Source organism: Natator depressus, chromosome 5, assembly GCF_965152275.1.
Source record: "Natator depressus isolate rNatDep1 chromosome 5, rNatDep2.hap1, whole genome shotgun sequence".
Taxonomy (NCBI): Eukaryota; Metazoa; Chordata; order Testudines; family Cheloniidae; genus Natator; species Natator depressus.
In genome coordinates, this window is record NC_134238.1 from 16,183,893 (window position 1) to 16,210,158 (window position 26,266).

General features: G+C 39.7%; 1 protein-coding gene across 2 annotated transcripts in view; it reads left to right on the forward strand.

Moving 5' to 3' along the window:
• Nucleotides 1-26,058, forward strand: part of SKA1 (spindle and kinetochore associated complex subunit 1) — a 45,974-nt gene extending 19,916 nt beyond the window's left edge. For both annotated transcript variants that reach the window (XM_074953891.1, XM_074953892.1), the window contains exons 3-7: nt 1,521-1,645; nt 3,521-3,612; nt 6,527-6,664; nt 18,141-18,310; nt 24,236-26,058. In XM_074953891.1, the coding sequence (XP_074809992.1) occupies nt 1,521-1,645; nt 3,521-3,612; nt 6,527-6,664; nt 18,141-18,310; nt 24,236-24,384 (674 nt within the window). In that variant the 3' untranslated portion in view covers nt 24,385-26,058. The remainder of the gene's footprint in view (nt 1-1,520; nt 1,646-3,520; nt 3,613-6,526; nt 6,665-18,140; nt 18,311-24,235) is intronic.
• Nucleotides 26,059-26,266: the final 208 nt, after the last annotated feature.

Genomic DNA, 26,266 nt, shown 5'->3' on the forward strand with positions numbered 1-26,266 from the left:
AAAATAAGTAGTTATATTTAGGAATATCAGCCATTTATTAATTGATAAATTTGTATCTCACTGTTTGGCTTTTTTCTTTATGTAAATAGTTACATTATAGATTGGGCTGGTAGTACTGCCTATTATTAAGTTTGCCCATCACTTCCCATAGTAAAACCCTGTTTTCAGTTGCTTATAACTCTGTGAAGCTTTAACTGTTTGGGCTGAAATTTTTCTTGTGGGGTGTATGCCTCAAGCTGATATTTTTAGGACAATTTTCAGAGCAAAATATTTCAACTATATCTGAGAACAAGGCTAGGGGAAAATACATTGTTTTCCTCATGTTCAAACACTCTTTAGACCGACTTTTCTTTGAATAGCTCTAGTGCCCCCCTGTTCTGGAGCAGGAGGACAGCCTTTGTGGCAAGGATGTGTCTTTTGCCATCCCCATGAAAGTATGCCCAAATTTGGACAAATTCTAAGCCTTCGATAAATTGCAGTTTGCCAGTAGTGGAAAGCAGAGAGGCAGATTGGATGAGGAGTCAGGAGAACTAACTGGGCAAGGAGACTGGGGACAAGATTCCTGTACTACACAATCTGGATTGGTCCCCAGAGCGAGTTCGTCCTGTGTGCTGAATGAGGCAGGGGTCCTGTGGAAAAAATAGTACTGTAGAACCTCAGAGTTACGAACACCAGAATTACGAATTGTCAACCACAAACCTCATTTGGAACCGGAAGCACACAATCAGGCAGCAGCAGGGACAAAAGCAAAAAACAAATACAATATTGTATTGTGTTAAATGTAAACTACTTAAAAAAAAAGATTTGACAAGGTAAGGAAACTTTCTGTGCTTGTTTCATTTAAATTAAGATGGTTAAAAACAGCATTTTTTTTTCTGCATAGTAAAGTTTCAAAACTGTATTAAGTCAATGTTCAGTTGTAAACTTTTGAAAACAACTATGTGTTTTTTTAGATTTACAAACATTTCAGAATTACAAACAACCTCCATTCCCAAGGTCTTCGTAACTCTGAGATTCTACTGTCTGTGATCATCTGATTATAGACTGGACCATAATGGATATACCAAGGGGGCCAAATTCAGGTTGCTCAGGCAACCTTAATTCTGGCATTTCATAACTTTTGAGTGCTTGACTTTGCAACTTTAGTAGTGTTCTTTTAACACGGGTTTATATGTGTGTGTGATATTGATTGATTGATTTTTTTGCAGTGCGTTTTAATGTTTTGCTGAGATCTAACTCATTCTATTTCCAGCTCTCATCCCCCTTGCTAGGATGGCACCGAGCACTTTAGGCCACAGAATAATAACCCCTGTTCAAAGAGAACAGTGCCTTCCATTCTGTGCCAGAAGGTTGGGAACTATGATATGGAATTTCAGGGAGTAGGGAAGGAATGCAGAAAATTTTTGGAGATAGAGATGGGAGATGTGTATAGTGTGAACCAGGCACTTGTGGGTTTTTTTGTTTTTGTTTTTGTTTTAAATTTTACGTGTATGCTCTCTCTCTCTCTCTCTGTCTGACAGGTCAGGAACCATCCTTGAAATCTGTGCTCAGTAAAATAGGGCATGAGATGTTTCTCCTCAGTGGTCTCCTCAATAAAATGGAAATAGAAGTTGAGCACCAAGAAAAACTAAAGAATTCACTCAAGGTAATCTTATTTTGTTCTGCTTGTAGCATCCTAATATAAAAATGGGAAGCTTTAAAGGAATCTTTCAGACCTGTCCAGAATGGTTCCTTTCTGGGTTGTTAGGTGGTATGTCTTTGAGTTATGAGAATGTTATAGCAAGTGAGTTGAGCAGAGAAGTATAATGCATTCATTGCAACAACAAAATATTGATCACTGTTGTTTTTGCATTTTGGAACTGAGCCAATGGGCTTAGGATCAGGCCTTTCTTCCCTCATCAGACTGGAAATATTGCCTATGAAATGGACTCTTCTTTCTTCCTGGCACAGCTAGCCACATGCAGTCTTATTCTCCTGCAGAAGAAATCTGCACCTGAACTGAAATGTGTGTCCATAATTGTCCATGTTATCTGCTCAAACCGTTATTGAAGCCAGGATTTCTGAAGCCAACGGTGCAAGTTGTGTGCTCATTTGTATGTCATTGCCCAGAATATTCTTTCATTTTACAACTATTTGCTAGCACTGTTATCTGGGCTCTGACAATGAAATGATTTGTAGACACTTTGTCCTACAATTCATACATGAGTATTCACTTGTTTGTGACTCCTCCTGTGACCTTTTCAATGTGTTGCTCTTATTACATATCTCCTCTAATGAGCGTAGTTCTAGTATGAAAATACTGTCACATTGTTTTTCTTAAATTTCAGTGATAGTCAAACTTAATTACAGGAGAATTAAAAGGAAATGGTGAAAATAGAAAAGGAGGACTTGTGGCACCTTAGAGACGAACAAATTTATTTGAGCATGAGCTTTTGTGAGCTACAGCTCACTTCATCGGATGCATCTGATTTCATGAGCTACAGCTCACGAAAGCTTATGCTCAAATAAATTTTTTAGTCTCTAAGGTGCCACAACTACTCCTTTTCTTTTTGCGGATACAGACTTACAAGGCTGCTACTCTGAAACCTGTCTTTATAAAAGGAAATGGTGAAATCATGTAAGGAAAAAAACTTTAGGATGTGAAGAGACAATGGCAGCCTGACACCAAATCAGAGCCAGATAGTAATGTAAAATAGATCCATTGTGTAAAACTTCTGTACCTTTCTGTCATACTTCCCCATGCCCTGAGATTGGTTTAGTAAGTCTGGCAACCCTTGGGTATCCTGTCATGTCAATCAAGTGATTGAAACTGAAATCTTATTTACAAGAGAGTTGCTGGCAGTGTTGGTAGGAATATGATTCTCTAAAAGCAATTAGTTGCTGTGGAAATAATCATGTCACACAAAAATATAACTTCAGGTTGAGGGATAAAGAGCAGGAAGAGACAAAGCTTCAGAAACAAATCTTCTGTTTGCATAAAACTGTCCTTAGTAATAAAAAGTCAGGAACAACAATGAAATTATGACAAACGAGCAGAATTGATTCTAAATGTTCAGAGCTGTCTTTGGGTGTGACCTCACTAGTGCCCTCACCTCAGAAGTTTGGCTTCTTTTGCATGCTAATGAGAAGTCCTTGGAACGCCTTCCTTGACTCTTAATTGCAGCCAGCTTTATTCTTCCTGTCTTCTCTCTCTGGCTAGTGGCAACTAGAGTTTTATTTGCTACAGCGGCCACCTTCTTTTTAGGTTCCCCCCTCCTCCCCCCCCGTAACTGGATCACTCTCAGCTTCTCTGGCTCAAGTTATTTAGAATGAAAAGCAGTTAAATTTCTAGGCCCCACTGATTGCTTCTGGGGAGTTAGAGTGTGGGTCTATAGTGGAGAAACAGCAAAGTTCATTAATTACATTAAGGCATATTTGTAAGGGTCATTCTCGCATCATCTAGGTAGTAAACAGAACCATTTCCATTGCCCCATTTTTGGTAACTAAAAATACTGAAAGAGTCCAATATTCTTCTTTTCAGGAAATGCAGGAGTCTATTGAGAGGGACTATAATGAAGCACAGCACCTCCGTGAAAATATTCCTCCCCATCTGCCCAAAGCAATCCCAAAGTGGTGCGTATTACTCAAATAGGCAGATTTCCTGATGACACTGGCAGTGTAAAAATCTGTACATCTCTGCTCCTAGTACTAGATATTAACTGCAAATCTTTGGGATTCAGTCAAGTTCTATATATTAGTAGCATTCCTGTTAGATCTAGAGTGCTAATGCTTCTTACCACATACTGTATTTGTGCAGTGCTCAGAGCACCAGAGTTGTGGGAGTGGTCAAAGCAAAGGGCATGATGGAGGGAATGTTGCAAGAGGTGGAACAGTGTCCAAACAGTGGTGGGGAAGTCTGAGCAGTTGGGAGTGGGGAATGTAGGGGATTGTTGTTGCAGTGCAAGGAAAAGTGGAGTTGTAAGGAAGGGGTCAGAGACCTTCCCTTCTAAAAATGTATGCACTGACTTGATTTAGGTTTTATCACTGTTCCTGCACCCTCTCTCCAATTCCTCAGCCCATGGTCCTATGCTGCCATCTGTCTCTCGATGGAGAGGAAGTCTGAGAAGGAAGAACTGGGCTGTGAGGGGCAGGCATAGACACAGGAGACAGGATGATACAGGAAAAGTGGAGGTGTTCACATTCTGTTAAAAGGGTAATCATTAACAAGGAGCCAGAGGCAGTGGTGGGGAAGAGCTGGGCTGTGGTACATGGAGATGCTGATAATTTTTTTTATTTTTTTTTTTAAACCAGGGAAATGAAATACCCCCAAAACTTTGTTACTGCAGAGTTAAGGTTGCCCAGTACTGCCTAATGCCCTTTCAGAACATGGAGAGTGGCTAAATTTAAACCTCTGAAAACCAGGAAATGAAGAGTTTAAGGTGTGCATCACCCCCGTAATGCAACCTTAACTCTGTCCTTTTTAAGAGATGCCCCAACACACCAGTAGCACAAATACTAGCACTCTACCCTAACAGATGCTACAGAACATTTTGGGGACAGAGCATATGAGCAGTGCCCTGTAAATCTGCGGATCTCCACGGACCCCGTTTGTGGATAGCAGATCGGATGTGGATACAAATTTTTTTATCCGCACAAGGCTCTGCAAATGAGCTCTGTAGGACAAAGTCTAACATCTTCTCTTTGCTCAGGCAAAACTCAGGTTTAGGTCAGATGTAGTGAACAGGAGCTACCTACATACAACCCTTGAACCTGCTCCACACAAACTACCCCAGACTTGTTAAATGTTTCTACTCCTTCAGCCTTGCTCACCAGATTCCGTCTGAGACATTGCCTTCACTTACCTCTCATTAAGCTTCAAAGACCGCTATCATGTATGCCACCAGACTGCTGACAATCCCCATGACAAGAACATACTCTTGTGCAGTTCAACTGACACAGTCTACAAAATCCAGCACTGAAATGGGGCATACTTGATTCCGTAAGTTGCACATGCATATCTCATCATATCACGGTCACAGCTCTGCAAAGCTGCTCCAGTCAATCACTCCACCACTCAATGAAGTTACACCCAATGAAGTTGGAGTCCATGCAGACAAATGTTGCAGTTCAAATCTGATGAACACAGTGCAAACATTGGCATGTTCTTTTAGTCCATCATGTCTACTTATTAAGTTGTTATAGATTTTATGGCCAGAAGGCACCATTAGATCACCTGTCTGACCTTTGGTATAACACAGTCCATAGAATTTCATCCAATTACTCCTGTATTGAGTCTGTGTTTGATTAAAGCATATCTTCCAGAAAAGCATCCAGACTTGATCTGAAGACCTCAAGAGGTGGTGAATCCATCAGTTCACTTGGTAGTTTAACCTTTGCACCATCCTTACTGAACCATTCCCAGTGGCTATTGCCAGCTTCATGAGATTGTGTTGCCTTAACTTTGTGTTTCCTAGTTTCCAGAGGTTTAAGTTTAGCCATTGTCTACATTCTGGAAGGGCAAAAGGCAGAACTGGGCAAACTTAACCCTGTGTAAACAAAGTTTTTGAGAATTTAATTGCTAATTCAGCAGGTGACACTAATCCTCCTCAGTCAATCTGAACTAATACTCCAGCAGGTTATCTTCGTGGTGGGGCACTGCACTGGTGGAGGTGCCTTCTTTTAAATGAGACATCAAACCCAGATCATCAGCTGCACTGATAGTACACTCCTTTGCTACCGTCAGGACATAATTATAGACTGCTGTGTCTTGCCCACTTTCTCATACTGTTAGCCACTGGAACCAAAATTGCAAGTCAGTCTTTCATTATGTAACACTTCAACTTTTTTTTATGTTTACGTGGCAACTTTCATTCCACAGAATACCATAGCACGTAGCAAACAATACATAAATCGTATTCTCTTCATATTGCTGCCCGGAATGTGTAGAACAGAGGCAGCCAAGTGACTGGCATGCAGTACAACACTGGGGAGAAGGGAAACAGATTTTACCTAAGGATATTGATCTGAGGAGCTTGGTGGGGCAGATTTTTTAAAAGGTACCATGGGTTTGGTAAAGTTCACCCAGAGAAACTGTGGCTTTTCCGATCCCATCCAGGAGAACTATGCAGTACGCTGCAATGAGGTTCAGTTTATTTGCATCACAGGATAAACGGGTGAGTCAGTCTTACCAAGTTTTGAACCTGTGTTTCAAAGGGGTCTGATGACGAGACCAATAAGTGCATAACCTGCCTCGTGTTTTTGAGCCACAAGCAAATGGTGAAAAGTAAGGCCTCTCATGTTCTGTGGAATACAGTGGTATGTTGAACTTGTAACTGAGCCTGGTAACAGCCTCTCTCTAACTGAAAAATGAAGAGGTATAATGAACAGTCAAAGTACATATTATTGCAAACGCAGTAATTTTGTCCTGTCAATCAGTGGGAGAAAAGGAATTGTAGATTTGTGTGAGTAGAGATCTTGTAACTTGTTGGTATGTTCATAACTACTGATTATCAGCTATTTTTATACTTAATTTTCATTCATTTTACAGCACTGTGGGACTAACTGTGAAGTCGGAAGAACAAAGTAAAGTTGCAGAACCTGAATGTGTAAAGAAACCCGCGAAAGAGCCAAAATTTATTAAAGAAGCCCCTTTAATAACGGCACAGGAATTTGAAGGTGTTCCTGCGTAAGTAAGCAAGCATTTTCCTAGATGATGCCAGATACAAATGGGAGCCAAATTTAGGTTTTGGAAAAATTAGCTTTTACAAAACCAATGAGTGACAGGAATGCTTTATGAAATGTTTAAGATTCCAGTGGAAATGGTGTTTACCCCAATCAACACAATGCTGCAGTATTTGAGAATCATAAATGATATTGATTAGTAAGTAGAATTGGTCAAAACTTTTCATAGTTTCTTTCCTTAAAAAGGCTTTTTTCCAAAAATTAGATTTACAGTAATGTCAACACTATTTCATAAAAAATTCTATTTTTATGAAATATTCCATCATACTTTTAGTCTAAAATTGTATCAAAATTGTGTTTAAATTCATTATAGAAACTCTTTTTGGGCTTGTTTAGTCAGGCAGTTAGTGCACGGCAAGCTGGGATGTAAATCTCTAGTGCATTAGCATGCCACGTATAAGCTGTCCATGTGAACCCGCTACCATGCACTAAAAGTTTCTTAGTGTGCTTTGATCCGCTCTGCTTTGAAACGGGAGTAGGTCAATGAGCACTAGGGAACTGTTAGTGCACAGTAGCAGGGTCCACTTGGACAGCTAGTATATGGCATGGTAATGCACTGTAGATTTACAACCCAGCTTGCTGTGCACTAACTGTTTGACTAGACAAGCCCCTTTGTTTCTTAAAAACCACTGTTTCAGTAAGAAAACTCAGTTCATATTTGAGTGTCTTCTGCATACTCCTACTTGTGGTTTCAAGGAGCTTGCACTGTGAGCTTTCAAAATCTTCTGGTGAGCAGCATCAGTTGGGGCCACTCACTCCTCCTTACTCATCCTTTACAGATCGTTCCAAAGGTATAAAATGGGGAGTAGCTCCAAATGCCTTTCAGTTCCTTCTAGGCATTAACGGTGCAGTGAGTGTAGATCACACTAGGTATCCTCAGCTCTTACATGGTTGTTTTTTCTTCAGTCCATTCGAGGCTATTTTTCTTTTACCGTTAGATTGTCAATTAATAAACTTTTCTAAATACAGAGTAGAGAAAGATGCCCATACAGCATGGGAATAATCTGATGCTGTGAAAGCAGAAAGGTCACTTCACACCCCTGCTCTCCAGGGAAGCTCTTTAGACCTAGTCAAGTGAGTCTAGCACTGTAAATTCAGATTCTGCTTGGCATAAGTGGCAATGAAGTCCGTGCATCTGTCTTGGTTGAGTGTTTGGTTTGTGCCAGAAGGGCACTTCTTGACTCCAGAGAATCACTGGCCAAAATGGTACTAGTGACCAGATCCATTTGGGTTGATGGGAGTCAAATATTGAGTCCTAGCAGCAAGGACTCTGGAGAACAGCTTGCTCAAAGTGATTCTGTGTCCACCTTGTGCTGTGCAGAGGTCCCTGGATCCATCTGGGTCAACTGAATTTGGTAGCAAAGATCCAGCACTGTCATCTCTGGAGAACCAACTTGGTTTTGTGAGCAACATGAGCAGATGAAAATTCCTGGATCTGCTAATTCAACCAAGACAAGTGCTGAGGGTCAGATCAGTCAAAGTGGCATTGAGGTCTCCAGATCCATCTGAGCTGACCAAGTCCAATGCTGAGGACTTGGCACCATTGACTGTGCTTAATATAGGCATCACTGCAGTTCCTGGATTCCTCTGTGTCAGGTAGGGTTCTGTACAGTTACCTGTTAAGAACCACCTGCTAAAGTGGTTCTATGGCGCTGATATAAGTAGCACCAAATGTTTTTGGTAAATAATTTTTAAATAATGATTAAGAAAATGAAAAATTTCAATTTAAAAGCTCCATGACAGTTTGGCAGAAAAGGGTCCATTTCAAACCATGCAAAACGGAAACAACTCTGAAATTTTTTGTGAAACAGTTTTTCTGATTTTCAATCCTTTTCCACTGGTAATTTATTATAAAATAAAAGGGCAACTGACTATTTGGGTTTTTTTGTCCCAGAGGAAAGAAGTAAAAAAAACCCCAGATAGAGAAATTAATTTGATGAAAATTCAGTTATGAGAACCTATAGTGTTTTAATACGCATGTAGAAGCTTTTCTGTAATAGTACGATTTTTTTTTTTTTAACATGACTCTCACTATTAATCCTTTCGTTGGCAAACTAAAATTGCTTTTGGTCATGAGGCTCGGTTCCAGTAACTGCAAAGCTTCCCTGAGGCCACATGATTTTGCTAAAGATTTTTCAAAATAACAACCATGCATGGTGCTTTACTGTCATGGAGGGATACTGCTGGGGAGCTGCAGGGTTATTTTCACATCTGAACTCTGGAATGTAGCCCAGACCACATACTGAACAGTCTGTGGAAGGCTTTTTCCAGTCATCTGCATCCAAAAGACCTAGTGTCCTGAACTTGGAACCACTGTTCTTCTGTTAAGTGCAAGAAAGGCTATTCATACAGTGCTGTTGCTGAGATTTTCCCCCCATTAACTGACTGTGCAATAGCACCCTCTGGTGTTCTGAGAACCGGCTGCTGTTTTTCTTAATCTTCAAATATTACTCTTGATTACCCAAGTAGCTTCTGCTTAAGATGCATTGTTCTCTTGTTTCTGGTTTTTGGTCTTGGTAATGAAATACCTGGTTACTAGACATGTGGCCTGAGCATAGGAATGGGAATCAGAACCTCCTAAGTTACAAGCCCATCTCTCTCTCTCACACTCTCTCTCTCAGTGGCTGAGGACAAAAGATCTAAAAGTAATGAGTCTGCAGAGAGGGAAAATACTGTGTTTGTGCCTTTTTCCCTCCCACTACATTGATGCATAAAGAAAGCCAGAAAGTTTATTCGTTTGTTTGTATGTTTAAATTTCAGGTATGTTAAGTCTGGTGTTTGTCTTTTGTTGCAAGATTTTTGGGCAGCCTCAGATTTATGAGTTGTCTCAACCCTAAATTGAAGAAGCGGGGGTGCTAAATTATTAAGAGAGGTCTTTTTCTAGACATTTACCAAAAAAAGGCACAGACCCAATAATTTTCCTTGGCAGGTCACCACTAACCTTTGAGGTGGTGGTTTCCCTCCCATCTCATTGGGCAGCGTGAAGATGATTATAAAGTGTTTTGAAGATGGAAAGAGCTGAATAAATGCAGTTTCCATTCACCATTGGTCAGGGCAGAGTGTGTTTATGTATGTTTCTAAAGTACTGTATGCATTTACAGTCCAATACAAATGTTTGATAAAATAGAAATATTTGTATTGATAGGCTTGGTAGAATTCAATTTTTATCATCAATTTGACGGAAAATATCAATGTTTATTTTTAAACCTTTTCTATTTTTATCAATTAAAATTTTCAGTTGTGCAAAATTATGGGTTGTAAGCATTTTTAATTTTTTTTTTGTTGATTTCAATTATGGAGTGGGGCAGATAATTATTTAATGACTAGACACTGAGATTCAAAAACTTAAAGCTTATAACAATTAACAGAATTTCAACAACACATCAAAATATATAAAGTAAATATCTTTAAATCAAACTGTAGTAAAGTTCTCAAGCAGCATTTTTCTTTCTTTGCTTGTCTGTAAATTTCGATTATTATTGATGGAAATATCTTTAAGTCAGTTTGTGTGTGTATGGTGAAATTGATTTTTACTGACATTTACCAATACAAATCTAAACCTTCCAAGCCTATTTATATAGCACAACGGATGACAGTTCATGGGGCAGGGGTGATTTGGGTCACTGTGAACAATTTCTATTAATACAAAAACATTCTTCTCTGTTTGATAGTTTTGTAATGTGAAGCTGGGGAAACCATCAAACTCACTATTTCACTTGGTACCTAATAATTTGGACTGGAATCTCAGATGAGAGCTATATACACTGAGCACTCCGCTTCCCGCGTGACTTTAAAAACACATGATCACCTTTGAATTGGAGGTTCCTAGTTTGTCTTAACACTTTGCAATATCAACGTGCATATCAGGCTTTCCTGTGTCCAGCCCTGTTGTGCTCAAAGAGTACTTCAAAGGGTCATAGACCAAATTAAATGTCTCGGATGAATTTAAGTAGTTACGTCTGCCATTGTGGTGGCGGTAAGAAATTTATAGAAGCTAATCTGATACTGCAGCTTTAAAGAATTTTAATGAATAACTTCTCTGTTAAATAGTAGTAGATATCAAAGTGATTCAGGGTTCAAAGTCACATCACGTCTTTCGCTTGAGATAAAGTTTCCATCATCTCTATAGAAAATTAGTGATCTGGAAAGAATACAATGGTGTTATGGTAATGATGCAGTAGTTATGGCTGAGATGGTATTTTCATTTCAAATGTGTATTTGATTGTAACTTTCTCAGACTATTAAACTCTTGGTCTGAAATGTATTCTGCTTGGCCTCAGCTCAGAGGGGTGCATATGTGGATATGTGTTTATTGGTGGTAGATGTGTTAGGATGAGACACTTAAATGTAGGTATGTGTTTCATTTCCAGATAAAACTACACAGTGACCTCTCTATAAAGAATACTTTTGGGTGGGGGGGAGTTGAAGGGGGGGGGCAGGGATGGGACAGAGAGGAGGCATGACTTTAATGCTGTATAACCCAGAGTCAATATCTATTATAGCTAAACCAGATCATTCATTTATCAGTGAGAGGACATGTTTCTGACTGTTGTGTAGTGGCCAGGAATGACCACATGACACACATAAGAATACCAACCCCTTGAATAAGGAATCTTTAACTGTGCCAGAGGTTTGCGAGCACCAGGACTCCAAGAGACCAGCTCTGTAGAGTTGTACAGCTGTCATGGAGTTTAGTATGACTGTTGCCATACTTATAAAATTTTGTTGAAGAACAAAATATTTATTGAATCCTGCTGACATCAGCATACTTGCTATCACTTTACACTGCCCTGAAGCCCTATAGTCTCCTCTTTGTCTCCTTAGAGGAAGATAGGATGTTTCAAGGGTTATGTGCCGAGGTTACTTCATTCCTTCATTTATGGTCATGTGAGGTCAGGGGGCACTGTGAGTGCTCAGTACATTTGAAATTAGGCCACTTATTCGGGTGCTCAATGCGGATGTAGGCTTAGCCCTTAGCATACAACATTGTTGTCAATTTACTTTAATATATATATATACACACACATACATGATTCAGGATATTCAAATGTAAGGGAGGCTTAACCAGCCTTTGCTCTTCTTCTCTGTGTGGGCATTACAGCATGCATTCATTACAAGATCACACAACATGGGAAGTAAATAATAAAATACTGTGAAACCTGTCTGAAACAACTACTCAGATGATTGCCTGTTGTAGACGGGCCTTGGTACAAGTTTGTAATGGAAAGAAGCTGACTTTTTACTTCTCCAGCAAGACAGCATAACTAAATAGAATGTTTGTACTGTTGTGTTGAAATTGCACATTTTCTGTACAGCCTTAAACAAACAAGCAAAATTCTGCATATGTTGTGGGATCATGGAATGAAAGATCCAGTTGCACCTACAGGGGGCAGAATTCAGGTTTGATTCCTCTGCCATTAAAATTTCAACCTTTATTTTGCAATTAATGTAAAACAAATATATGTCTGTATATTGCTTTCCTCTAAAGCTGTTTGACTGTTTTTAATTTAGTCCTCTGCCTCTCAGAAGAAAACCATCATTATTAAAAAACATGTGACAGACACCTTGGCCAGAATGCCATTTAAACTGAACTCTCAAATTGTTACAGTGAAATTCTGTGAATTAATTTTGGGACACTGTATATCCCAACTATAGGTTTTGAAATATATTCTAATACGTAAATTAAAGTCCGAATGCTTTCTTGCACTGAGATACCCTCAGCAGAGAAGTGAGGGGATGTGGCATATTTACACAAACACTTAGTTTGGAGGAAGCTGGGGTGAAAATCTACCTTGCATTAGTGTGCCGTGCTCCATGTGTCTGTGTGGGCCCTGCTGCTGCACACTAAATGTTCCTTAGTGTGCTCTGATCTACTTTCATTTCAAAGCAGGGTAGATCAAACCACACTAGCAAACTTTCGATGCACATTAGCAGGGCCCATACAGATACTTCAGGCTTGTCTGTACTGCGAAGTTCAGACTATGGGGCTGTGAATAAATAGTTAGCACTAAAGTGCTGCGCTGTAGCTCCGCTCTGTGGACACTGCAGATGCAAACTAAAAGTTCCTAGTTCATGTTAACATAGTTCTTGTCAAACTGGTCTACGTTAATGTGAACTAGAAACCCTTTAGTTTGCTCCCACAGCATCCACATAGGGGAGTTATAGTGCAGCACTGTTCACATTGCTATTCCTATCCTCTTGGTCCGAACTGAGGGCCAGTGTGGACATAGCCCTAGTGTTTCTGTAGTGCAAGGTAGGTTTACACCTACGGTTGCCGCAAACTAAGTGTTCCTATAGACTAGCAATCAGAGGGCTAGTTAGAGGCCCCTGATTCTCTGAGCCAATCTGCCCCAGTTCCATTGTACAATAGAGTAGCTTAGTATCTGCTCTAATATACACCAACTGGAATGGTCCCCAGAGATTATGCCAGTAGAGGATTGCTGGTTCTGTGACAGCTGAGAGCTCCTGCAGGCTGTGGGCATTATCAGCTGACAAGATCCAGCTGCTTTTCCAGCTCTGTTATGTGTTATGTAGGAGATATTTTTAGGGCACTAATTGTCATAGTATAATCTGCACCGCCTTAATATTTTAAAGCAGCAGATATCGAAGATATGGGATGCATTTGGGCACAGATTTAAAAGTATCTGGATCATTTAGAATATCTTATTTCAATGAGAAATGTACATGTAAAGTTAAAACTTCTGGAATAAACTTCAAAGCTAGGTCAGTGAAAGTGAAATGTAAAATGTTTTTCAGTGAAAGTAAAATGTCTCAGTGTACTTTAAATTCAAGACAGATTTAAGTGGTTCCTTGACTTTTCTCAAGCTTCTTAGGGGTTGTGACATTTTTAGGTTCTTGGTATACGTTATAAGTCCTCATTTTCAGAGCTTGGTAACTGAAGAAAAAATATTTTCCGCTCTCAAACTTTGTTTTTGGTGACTTGCTGTTGGAAGAATTTGTTCCTCTGATATAAATGGTAGATTAATTGCTTTCTTTGAGGAAAGTAGTGTTGTGGGTTTTTTTTAGCTGTTCATGATAAATTGTGGATTAAAAGGAAAAATGCAGTTGTAATAAATAAATGGCTTTTTTTGTTTTTAAATTAGACTGTTATGCCTGATGCTTGTCTGATAAAAGGGAACTAATTAGGCATAATATAATACTGTACACATAACCACTTTTGTTGGATTCTCGTAGCTCTGAGATTTAACTTTATTAAAGTCAATGGAAGAATTTCAATTAATCTGATCTTAAAAATATAATAGTTACCTTGATTCAGTTAGGTTTCTGCTGTGTCTGGATTTTAGCAATGGTCAGATGGGAACATAAGAGGATTAGGGGATAGCTTGTTCCTACCTACACTTGGAAGGATCAGGCAGAGAAAAACTCTGCAGAGTTACTCTTGTAATTTGAGAAATTCTCCCTCACAGGTAAAGAAAAAAGCAAATAGGATGTAAAGTAATAAAGATACAGTCAATGAACATAAACAAGGTATTGTTCACAATCACAAAATAGAAAAAGTCCATCTAAATATAGAGTACATAATCCTCCTCCAACTGTGCTCTCTGTTATTTGCACACCTCCACACCCAATGTGGTTGAACTATATATACATACACACCAGTGAAATGCAAAGTGTTGTGGTATGTTTTTCAATGAAAAATAATTGTATGAATTTAAAATAGGTAGTTTTAGTTATACAACCTGTGTATGATTTTTATAGAGCACAATTTATCTTTACTTACGTATTTCCTTATTTATTCACATAGTATCTTTTCACCATAGGCTTGTGGTTTGCTTCTGGTTTTTGTATAAACACAATGCCATTGATTGATACATAACTGGCTACAAGTAATTTAGGGACAAGTTAATTTGGAATCAGAATATTTGTCCTGATTCTGGAAACCTGGCACCTAATATAGATCAATCCCATGAACAAAATAATTCTGACTTGTTTTCTGTTGTCTTTAATGTTGGCTGTCACTTATTTTTCAGGTGTGACATATAGTAATACTGTTTCACGCTTTTGTGCCATTAATTTCAAAATGCTGATTGATTTGCCTTCACTCTGTTTTCAGAATGTTCTACTTTTTTAATCTTCTAAAGATTTAATTTCTGTAGTCAGATTAAATTGATGGAGTACTGCTTCTTTTCCAGCATTTGTTTCATATTTAATCTGCTTGTCCTACAGCCTTCACTGTGCTGTAGCACTAATAGTAATAAAAGCTCTTCAAAACTAGATTGTAACTCAGACACTTCTCACAAATATATATTTTTCTACATCCTCCTAAAACTGGTACTGAACAGAATTAAAAGTTAAATCCAGTCAAGTTTCAGGGTTCTCTGTGGGGAACACATTGTGGAAGGAAATATGACTCATAAGGACATAGTAATTAATGAAATGGAATTAATGCTGGCTACTGCTAAAACAGCATGTCTGTTGCTTCCCATCTCATTTTTTATTTAGCTGTGCATGCCTTACTACCTTCTGATTAGTCTAGAGTGTTCTGCAGCGAAAAATCTTGGCTATTATAGTGTTTAAAATAGTAAGCTTGTCAATGTTTCAACTGCCTAAAACAGAAGGGGTAGGGACACATTCTATAATTTTTTTTTTTTTTCCTCCAGGCTTTTGGCCTTCAGGACCTTGGATGTTACCTACTGGTAGTTCTGCTTGAAAGTTCATTTAATGCAGATGAAAAGAACATGCTAATTCAGTACTCTTCATCTGTGTGGAAAACTGGATGAGAATCTCACTCCCACTTCAGCCCCTTTTACACAGGGTAAAGGGGCCAGAGCAGCATAAAGAAACTCTAAAAGCTGCAGACCTGGCCTGGGAAGAATTCCTTGGTTCAGAAATTGAAGCCGACAACCACACACTGTTCTCTGGAGACTCCTTTTGCAAGGACAGGCACTGAGGGTGCAACTGAGGGTTGGAAGGGTATGTTGGAGTAAGGATCACAGCAGATAGTTCTGTAGAGATCTTGGGGAGGCTGCCATAACTTAGACACTCTAAATCAGCGGTTCTCAGGGGGGTTGTGAGGCTATTACGTGGGAGGTCCCGAGCCGTCAGCCTCCACCCTCGAGCCCCGCTTCTCCTCCAACATTTATAATAGAGTTAAACATAAAAAAAATATGTTTTTAATTTATAAGGTGGGGGGTTGCATTCAGAAGCTTGCTGTGTGAAGGGTCACCAATGCAAAAGTTTGAGAACCACTGCGCTAAATGATGCTGGGGGATGCACCACAGCTGCTCTGGATAGCCCCAAACCAGTAGGGTGTAAGATTGGTTTAAAGCCACAGTAACCTCTACCTCCCTCTGGGTTGTAAGTTCTGTGTTGTGCCTCTAAGATGCATAGTTCAGAATCTCACTTCTTTTCTTTAATGGCTGTCTAGACCATAAGGCAATCAAGATGCTAAGAACAAGTTTCACTTGGTCTTGTGCACGGATATGTAAACCTTTGCTATTTCAGTAACAATTTTAAAACTTTCCTTTTGGTACTAGCTTTGAATCATCCGTTAGCATCTTAATAATATGTTGAAGTCAAGCATTTTAAATTATAAACATATATTTACATCACCCATTAGTGAAAATTATAACTTCGGGTTGTGAGACTTTTGTATTCAGTGTCCATGAATCTATTGGCAGGGAACATATGCACAGTAGTTTAAATAGTGTTTGGGAGGGTTGGGGGTGGGAATGCAGGTATTGCATAGTTGTGTTATGACATTTCAACTTGTGTGATTGATTACTCAGCATTTTACAACTTGTGAATGGTTTATGGTAGATCATACTTGTTTGGTAAAATATAGCATATATATATCATGCTGTCCAAGAGAAAGGATAGTGAATGTGGAATAATGTGTTGCCAGCTTTTAAAATGTAAAACAAGTGGGACACAATACTTAGTGTTTGGGCTGTGTTGATTGAGTGAAAATGGAATCTCACTTTTTTGTTTTTATGGTTAATGGGTTAAAACAGTGTTTGTAGGTTACGTGGGAAGGAATTATCTTTAAGATATGAGTTTTGAAAAGATTTCCACTTCAGCTGATGGATGGCATAGTGGAACCACATACCCAATAGCAGAAAAGTTAAGGGCTCAATCCTCCTTTTGTTGTAGTTAATAGTAACAGGATTGGACCTTTAGTGCACAGTTTAGGTCTGGTTCAACAGGGCTGAATCAATTTGCAAAGTTTTGGAGAATTAATTTGTAATTACAGAGAGGGCAGAGATGATTGTTGCTGTTAAATAGTAGCTTTATTTTTTTGAACTTGCAAAACAGCAGGTAAATATGAAAGTATTTAATGCTTCAGGGGTAAGTTACATTGACGGCCACCATTCTTCTGGGCTTGTGCTTTATTTTCACAATTCATTTATTCATAACTGTAATTTAGACATGAAGGAGAGTGAACGACAGTTTTCCAAAATAGCCTTATGTGAAAAAGTTATGGCAGGGCAGTTTCACAACACACATCATTTCAAAATATGCAATAACAGCTGAAAAATCACCCACATAAATTCTCTATTTTTTTTTTCTCTGAGTTTAGCATTGGCTTTTATTGCAATGACTTTCCAGTTTACCTTGTATTAAGTTGGCTGTCAGTCAGCCCAGATCTGTCTTGGATTCGCTGTTTTTTATATAAATGTCTCCCAATTTGTATCAGTAGTGTTTATTTCCTCTCCCTGAATATGACTTTATGAATACTGAATAGCCCCTAGTTGCAAGCAATTCATTGTTCTAATATCTCAATATTATTTTGTTTCTGTCTTCCTGTATTACCTATACCTATAGCCTGTTGTCAGCAAATCTGATCATGGTTGATAGAAGTTTTACAAAGTATTTTAAAATCTTGTAAGGGAGAACTCTATATCCAGCTCTAAAGTTAGGTAGCCAGCACGATTAAAAACAACCATAACTTACAAGTAAAGTAACTACCCCTAGAAAATTAGAGAAGGAGACCATTTGGTCTCCAAATTGCAAGCCGTTATCTTTTAAAGTAAATTAAATATTCTAGTTGAATTATTGCTTGCCTTGTTCTTAAGAAGATATGCTTGATTTAGCTTCTGTAGTTGCATGAGCTGGGTGTTCAATAATCACAATCTTCTCTTTTTATTTTAAAAATATTTCTGGCAATCTTTAGGCGCTGGATATTTTTCACTCCTTAATGTAACAGTTTTTTCATCTTGTTTGGATTTTCTCTTTTGAGTTATGCTAAGTTTTTTTTCAACATAGCTATTAAAGGGATCAAAGAAATTGATCGAAATGAGCTGTCTGCTTTTGTATTTATAAGTACATGAGGAAATTCTTAATTGGGTGTGACTTTTAGGAATTTGGGATCATTGGAGAGAAAGAAAGGGAAATAGACTCAAAAGGCGCTCCAAGTCTGTGATTTCCTTCTTACCAGTTTTTAATTATTTTTTTTTCAGGTACATGCGGGGTCGTTTAACATATGATCAAATTAATGGAGTTGTTCAAGATTTGAATAAAGCAGTGGTCAGCAAGTATAAGATCTTACATCAGCCAATGAAATCTATGAGCTCTGCTGTCAGAAATCTCTACCACAGATTCCTGGAAGAAGAAACCAAGGATACTAAAGGTATTCTTTTTTAATTTATGTATGTATGTATGAATGTATGTATTTATAAAACTTTTGTTCTTCTTCGAGTGCTTGCTCATATCCATTGCATGCTTGCCAGAGATTTTTCCCTTAGTGGTATCTGTAATACTGGCTCTAGCGGTATAAGGGGTGCTGCCAGCTCCGCACCCTCTCAGTTCCTTAGCGATCACCTCAGCCAGAAGGGTCTCTGAGATCAAAGTCCTGACATCAGAACCCCCGTATATGGTGTTCTTGAAGGACCAGGTCCAGCTGCGCCCTCATCCAGCCTTCCTACCAAAGGTGGTGTTGCAATTCCACAATAATCAGGACACTTTTCTGCCTGTATTCTTTCCAAAACCTCACAAGACCGCTGAGGAACGTCAGCTCATACATTAGATGTTAGGTGGGTCCTGGCCTTCTAGATCAAAAGGACTACGCCCTTCAGCAAGTCTACGCAACTCTTTGTGGCAGTAGCGGAAAGGATAAGAGGGCTGCCGGTGTCATCCCAAAGAATCTTGTCTTGGAAAACCACATGTATCCGGGTTTGCTATGAGCAGGCGAAGGTTCTGCTTCCAGCCATCGTGAGTGCTCGTTCCACGAGAGCTCAGACTTCGTCAGCAGCGTTCCTTGCGCAAATACCAATCCAGGACATCTGCAGAGCTGCAACATGGTCATAGGTTCATATCTTTGCATTCCACTATGCCATCACCCAGCAAGCCCATGACGATGCCAGTTTCAGAAGAGCGGTGTTGCAGTCAGCACGTCCATAAACTCTAAGCTTGCCTTCGATGGTACTGCTTGTGAGTCACCTAGCATGGAATGGACATGAGCAAGGACTTGAAGGAGAAAAACCAGTTACTAACTTTTTGTAACTTTTGTTCTTTGAGATGTGTTGCTCCTGCCCATTCCATGACTCACCCTCCTATTCCTTTATTGGAGTTATCGGCAAGAAGGAACTGAGAGGGTGCAGAGCTGGCAGCACCCCTTATACCAGCGCATACGCGTATAACTCCAGAGGTGTTAGAGCGGTCCTACGGACACCACTAAGAGAAAAATATCCAGCAACTGTGCGTGCAGTGCACACACACCTAACATGGAGTGGACATGAGCAACACATCTCAAAGAAAAACTATTACGAGAGATTAGTAACTTTTTTTTATCAGAGCATCTAGATGCTGTAGCAGAAATGTACAGGAAAGGGGGAAAGGTTTTCTTAAGAGACTAGTGATTTTTGGGTGCCTTCATTTTTTGGTTGTCCAACTTCAAACACCTTAAAAGGGCCTTATTTTCAGAAGGTGCTCATTGGTTTCAGATAATTAGGCCCTTCTAAGAATTTTCAATTTGGATGCCCAAAAATTGAAGCATTCAAAATCTCTAGTCACTTTTGAGACTCTTAGACATGTTATAAAGCAGTCTCAGATGGTGAGTGTCTACATTTATAAATTGCAGATATGCCAAGATGGTTGTTCATCTGTGCACAGTTACCATACTTGGGCTTAGGGAAACTCAGCTGACAACGCCCTGCTGGCACCCTCAGGCACTATCCACAGCAGAAGACCAGCAAATCTTATCTGCCACAATGGGACATGGGTAGAAAGGGGATTTCTCAAATAACTGCGTCCCAGACCATTAAGGACTCTCAATTTGTAATCAGCATATATTACACCCTCCTTATGAGAAGAGACTCCAAGAGTTTGGCTTGTTTAGCCTAATTAAAAGAAGGCTGAGGGGAGATACGATTGCTTTCTATAAATACATTAGAGGGATAAATAGCAGGGAGGGAGATGAGTTAAGTGCCAATGCGGACACAATAACAAATGGATATAAACTGGCCATCAACAAGTTTAGGCTCAAAATTAGGCAAAGGTTTCTAACCATCAGAGGAGTGAAGTTCTGGAACAGCCTTCTAGGCTGGGGGAGCAATGGGGACAAAAACTTAACCGGCTTCAAGACTGAGCTTGATAAGTTTATGGAGGGGATGGTATGGTGGGACGGCCTACAGTGGGATGAGATCCATCAGCAACTGCCAGTAACAAAAATCCTCAACGGCCAGAGATGGGATACTAGATGGGGTGTGCTCTGAGTTACCACAGAGAATTCTTTCCCAGGTATCTGCCTGATGGGTCTTGCTCATATGCTTGGGGTTTAACGGATCGCCATATTTGGGGTCGGGAAAGAATTTTCCCCTCAGGTCGGATTGGCAGAGGCATGGGTCACTTGCAGGTTTAAGCTAGTGTAAATGGTGAATTCTTTGTAACTTGAAGTCTTTAAACCATGATTTGAGGACTTAAGTAACTCAGCCAGAGGTTAGGGGTCTATTACAGGAGTGGGAGGATGAGATTCTGTGTGCTGCAATGTGCAGGAAGTCAGACTAGATGATCACACTAGATGATCACAATGGTCCCTTCTGACCTTAAAGTCCAGGAGCCTATGAGAATAGGCAGCCAGCACAGAACCAAGTTATCATGACGTGACCGAGGGACCCCTAGGTGTCAATGGGCTGAGGGCACAGTGGATGCATAGAGTTTTACAGGGATCCCCTGTGTCGGATATATGCATAATAGTTTACTGAAGGGTGCCATGTGAAGTCCCTACTGAGAGCCCGTATTCACAAGTTGTCATCATCGTTGTAAAGTGTATGTACAGATAATTTTTAGTATCGCTACATAACTCCTTAATATTATGTTCTTAAGCTCTTGGAGTTAAGGCAGGTCACCAGGAGGTGACATACCTTGGAAATGTTCCTTTCAGGCCGGAGGTAACAGATACAATACACAATACTCAAATGGCCAGACAGAGAGAGAGATATAACTCTCACTGTATGCCTATCTCCATACTGAGGCACAGGCAAAATAAGAGATTGTGAAAGCTACAAGAAATGAAATGTGCAAGATGAAACAAATAGCAGTTGTGTCCAGTTTATGAGTAAAGACAAAGGGTGGGACTAGTATATCTTGGGGGGGAAAGAAACACACTGAATTGTTCATCTAGGAGACAAGCTGACAACATGTCTGTCTCATGAAAGGAGAGTCACAGTGAACCGGACTATAAAGCGCTGCAAGGATTTTGGATGAGCGTTACTCTACAAGACATGAGAGTATGTAGTTCAGTGATACTCAGACTGAGGCTCGCATGCTGCAAATGGCTCTTTAATGTATCTCCTGCGGCTCTTTGCAGCACACGATATTAAAACACTGTGTGATTTAATTATTAACCAGTCAGGATGCTTTTACTATGTTATTAACCATTTAAGTTACTAACTTGCACTAAGTTATTCATTTATTTGCTGTGAGAATAATATATATTCACACTACTGTGGCTCTTTTGGGTAATGTTGATTGCTGATTTGGCTGCTGTACCAGTGAGGTCTGAGTATCACTAATTTAGTTAATAAAGTCTGGGCTGTAGAATGCGTATTATGATTTTATTTTATATGTAAATAAATGGTTGTTTCCAATACTTCTGCTTGCTGTTGAAATAATAAAAATGTAGGACTGGAAGGGATCTTGATAGGTCCTCTAGGCCAGTCCACTGCACTGAGACAGGACTAAGTATTATCTAGACCAGGGTCTCAAAGTCCTGGCCCACATGCCATCTGCAGCCCGAGAACCTCCCCACTGCGGCCCGCGGAGGAAAGACGCATGCAGACACGCTGCTGACAATGTCTGCTGCAGACGCTGCCCCCCGCAGCTCCCATTGACTCGAGGAGAGGTACAGAGATACCATCATTAGTTGCAGGGCAGAGTGAGCCATGGAGGCAGCATTACTTTTTTTCCACAATGACTATAAACAAGTCAAAATACTGAACACAACTTTCTGATGCACACCTTGCTGCAATCCTGAAGGTTTCAACTGCTCAGTCACTGAGGCCAAACATCAATAAACTGAGAGAACTGAACTGGCAGGTGAAGAATTGTATAAAGTTGTATGACAGTTTTATTATTTCTAAGAAATTCGAAATAAAAAATACAATATAAACGTTTTCTTTTCTGAACACCATCTTCAGTGACGTTATTGGCCATCTGGGAGGATTTGAGGACTGGCACTGGCCCTAAGGTAAATTGAGTTTGAGACCCCTGATCTAGACCATCGCTGACAGGTGTTTGTCAAAATCTCCAATGACGGAGATTCCACAGCCTCCCTAGGCAGTTAGTTCCAGTGCTCATATATCCTTACAGTTAGGAAGTTTTTTTTCCTAATGTCTAATCTAAATCTCCCTTGCTGCAATTTAAGCCCATTGCTTCTTGTTCTGTCCTCTACTTATACCTGATTTCACTATAAACCTATCTACGTTCTGTGGGTTAAGTGAAGTGGTGATCTGAGGTGGAACTGGTAAACTAGGGTCTTTGGAAGCAGCAAATCTGTGTCGAGAGACCAGGGGCTGGATGCTCCATAGAGATGCTCGGAGGGTTTGGTGGTTGGAATGTGCATATCACTAACCTGTAGAGTGACAGCAGGGCCTGCTAGGCCTAGAGGGGAGTGCTTGTGTTGTCTGTAGCCAGTGGAGTTGAGGAGCTGATCCCTGGCAGTCACAGAAAAGGGCTGTCTCCCACTAAGGGTAGGTGATAGTGAGGTGCGTCGCAGCCCTGGGTACTCCTGGGAAGTGTCACTCATTGTCCTAGCAGCCCCTCCAGTCTTTACCAGCAGAATCTCCAGAGTCCTTAATAATCTACCTGGAGGTGACAAAGGTATAGATGGCAGTGGTGAGGTCTGTTTCTGAGGAGACCAGGACATCATTCACTGGATAACCTTAAATGAAAACAGGCCCTACTAGTCACTGCAGATAAAATGGACAAGGATCAAATGTTTGCTGCAGTACCTATCAGCAGATACTCAGATGTATTATTTGGTTGTTTTGTTTTTTAAAAATACCTAATCAAACAATAGGCCTTCAGTCCCAGCATGCTGTGCAGTAGACTTTGCTATGTAACCATGTAATCTTATTGCTTTAACCCTTGACCTGTCTTACTCCTTTGTTGCATCATGACATAAATTTAGCCCAATCTGGCAAATACATTCAGCGCCCATGTGGATGTAGTTGCAGAATTGGGGCCTTAGACTGTAAACTCTTCTGCATTGGGGCCACATAATCCTATTTGTATTTGCACTGCCTGGTGGACTTCTTTATCCAGCATCTAGAAGTATTATTTAGGATAAAGGATTTGTGGTCTGGCTGGATAGTTTCACATTTCAGTTTCCCCATAACCAGCTTCCAGTGCAAACAGGTATAGCAACAGCTATTCTTCATCTTCATGTTGTGCTAAAGAAATAAACTGTCTTGCTAGATACTGCAGTTTAATTTAGAATTGGATGTATAAACTGAATTTGAATTTGTGACTATAAATAGCTTTTATGACTAAAGTAACATTATTTAAATTCTGTCCTCAATCTATAAAAAAGCTGATTTAAGACAGAAGTGAGCTTGAACCACAAAACAGATCTGGGTCTGCAGTTGTGGAAAGTCAGTGGCTAGAATGCAATGGCTTTATGGAAGCGGTTGGGCTGTCATTTGAACCTTATAAAATACACCCTTCTGTTCTGTTGAGTTCAGTATAGGACTAAAATGAAACAAAATGTCTGCATGGTTTACAATATGGTCTTAATTGTAGCCACAGATTTTTTAAGATCTATGGCATTGTGCATCTCTAGTTCAGTGTCTGACAAATCATTTCGAACAGCAGCAGCTGTAGAGTTTCAGTGGCAGAAAATCATGTTTACCGCCAGCATTTAATTTTAGAAAATGGTCAGGACCAGAACTCTTGTGACAAAGTGTGATGCCAGTGCACCACTTGGGAGCTTCCTGAACGTATATTTCATTACCAAGGTGAAGTGATGGTGGAAAGAGATTGGGGTGTTACATTTTGAAATGTTAAATTAATCCTATAAAATATGTTTCCATCTCAATGTGGTATGTTTGTTCTCCAGGTGAATTTTTTATCGTGGAGGCTGATATAAAAGACTTCACACAACTGAAGGTGGATAAACGCTTTCACACCATTCTGAACATCCTCCGGCATTGCCAGAGAGTGCGGGAAGTCCGTGGTGCAGGACTCGTCCGTTACGTTATCTGCTAATATGGTTTTGGACTTGATTTTGCCCAGGTTGAAGGGCATAAATATTTTGTTAGGCATAAGGATTTGTTTGCCTTCAGAAAGTCGGAAGACACTATACATAGAAATTCCCTACTCAGCTAATTTATTTTCTAAATGACAGAAATGATGAACAAATATCTAACTCATTGATCAGGCATCCACTTTGAATTACAAGTCTGCTTTCATGTGCATTCATTCTCCAGGATTAGAAACATCTGAAGGTCCTGAAATGTTTAAAGTTTTTTTATTTGAATTGTTGAGTTAGGCTGTCGTTTGATTCTGGTGTCTTGTACTGGCCTTTACTCCCATTTATAAATAACCAATCCAATGTAGAAATGAATGTAATCGACACCCCGGTGGTTGCAGTGGTTTCATGAGGTTGTCAGGTAAAGGTGTCTTAGCCACCCTACAAGTGGTGGCCTGAAAAGCTGAATTCTCAGCAGTGTAATACTGCTTTTGTGTTTATAAAATGGAGATTCTTTAACAATGGGTAATTGTTTGGGGGTATGCATTTCATTTTGTTAATGCATCAAACTGATTTCCACTCTTCCACTTTGTACAATCTTTCTCTTCTAATCCTAAAATTGTAGTTGGGGTTTCCAAAATGAGCCAGGCATGCAGTTCTGAGGTGGATAAATGCTTCCAAACGTGATAATGATGGTTCTATAATCTACTGGTTTTTCACATTTCATCAGTCAGATTTCTTCTTCAGTCCAACCCATTTAATCAAAACAAATACTAGAACCATGATAATGTAACTGAAATTTTTGCTTCCATTTTGAAAATATTTAACACTGACAGCTTTTATTCTAGAACATTGCTTACCCACTAGCTTCCATATAACCAATCTTAGAATAGATTTGTTTTTGCAATAAATTCCAATGTTGCAGGCAGTTAAAGATGTTTTTGTTTGAAAAAGTTTTGACAAAGGTTATTTTCCTTCCTTGAGCCTGCACCTGTTGTTATACTAACCAAGTAGTCTAAAATAGCTTTTTTTTGTATGTTGCCAGTAATAATGAGATAGTTTAAAGAGCAGAAGACCCTGACTGAACCTTTAACTATTGAAAGGTCAATAAAGAAGGCTGGGTAAGCGCTCAGTAGGGCTGGATTTGTTTTAGTCTGGGCTGGATTTCTTCACCACTGGTTCAGCTGCACCTGCTGCTGATAACAATGTCATTTTTCTTGTCTAGATGAGGTCTGCTGGTCTCACAAAGAAAGTCTTTTGGGGGGAGGGGGAGGAGATCTAATGGAGACAGTGTACAAAATAAAGTTGCATTATCTTTGCCTATTCACATTTCTTAACCTCTTAATATTCCTGCCAAAGTTTGTTCTGAGAGACAAGGTAGGGTGAGATAATGTTTTATTGGACCAGCTTCTGTTGGTGATCGAGAGAAGTTTCAAGCTTGCACAGAGCTCCTCTGGTCAGAAAGCTTGAAATCCTGTCTCTCTCACCAACAGAAGTTGGTCCAATAAAAGATATTACTTCACGCATCTGGTCACTAATATCCTGACCAACACCGCATACAAAGTTTGTTCTGTTCAATCATTATCACTTTGGCTGCATTACATTTTTATTGTATTTGTTTTGAACTGCATAAGCTTGGTTACCTTGCCATACTAGCTTTTTTCCTATCTCTAATGCTTTTAACACTTGTTCTGGGGAATGCACACCTTCTGTAATTAACAGGATATTAGTGAGCAGCCTTCATTCTGTTACTCTGGGTTTTTAATTTCCTGAATTATTTCCCCTGAGGCTGATTCTAAAAAATTTCCTCATTATTTTAAAATCCCTTTTCCTGAAGTTGAGTGCTTCAGTGCTACCTCTTGTGACAAAGCTCTGTCCTTGCCTCCGTGGGTCCCGCAT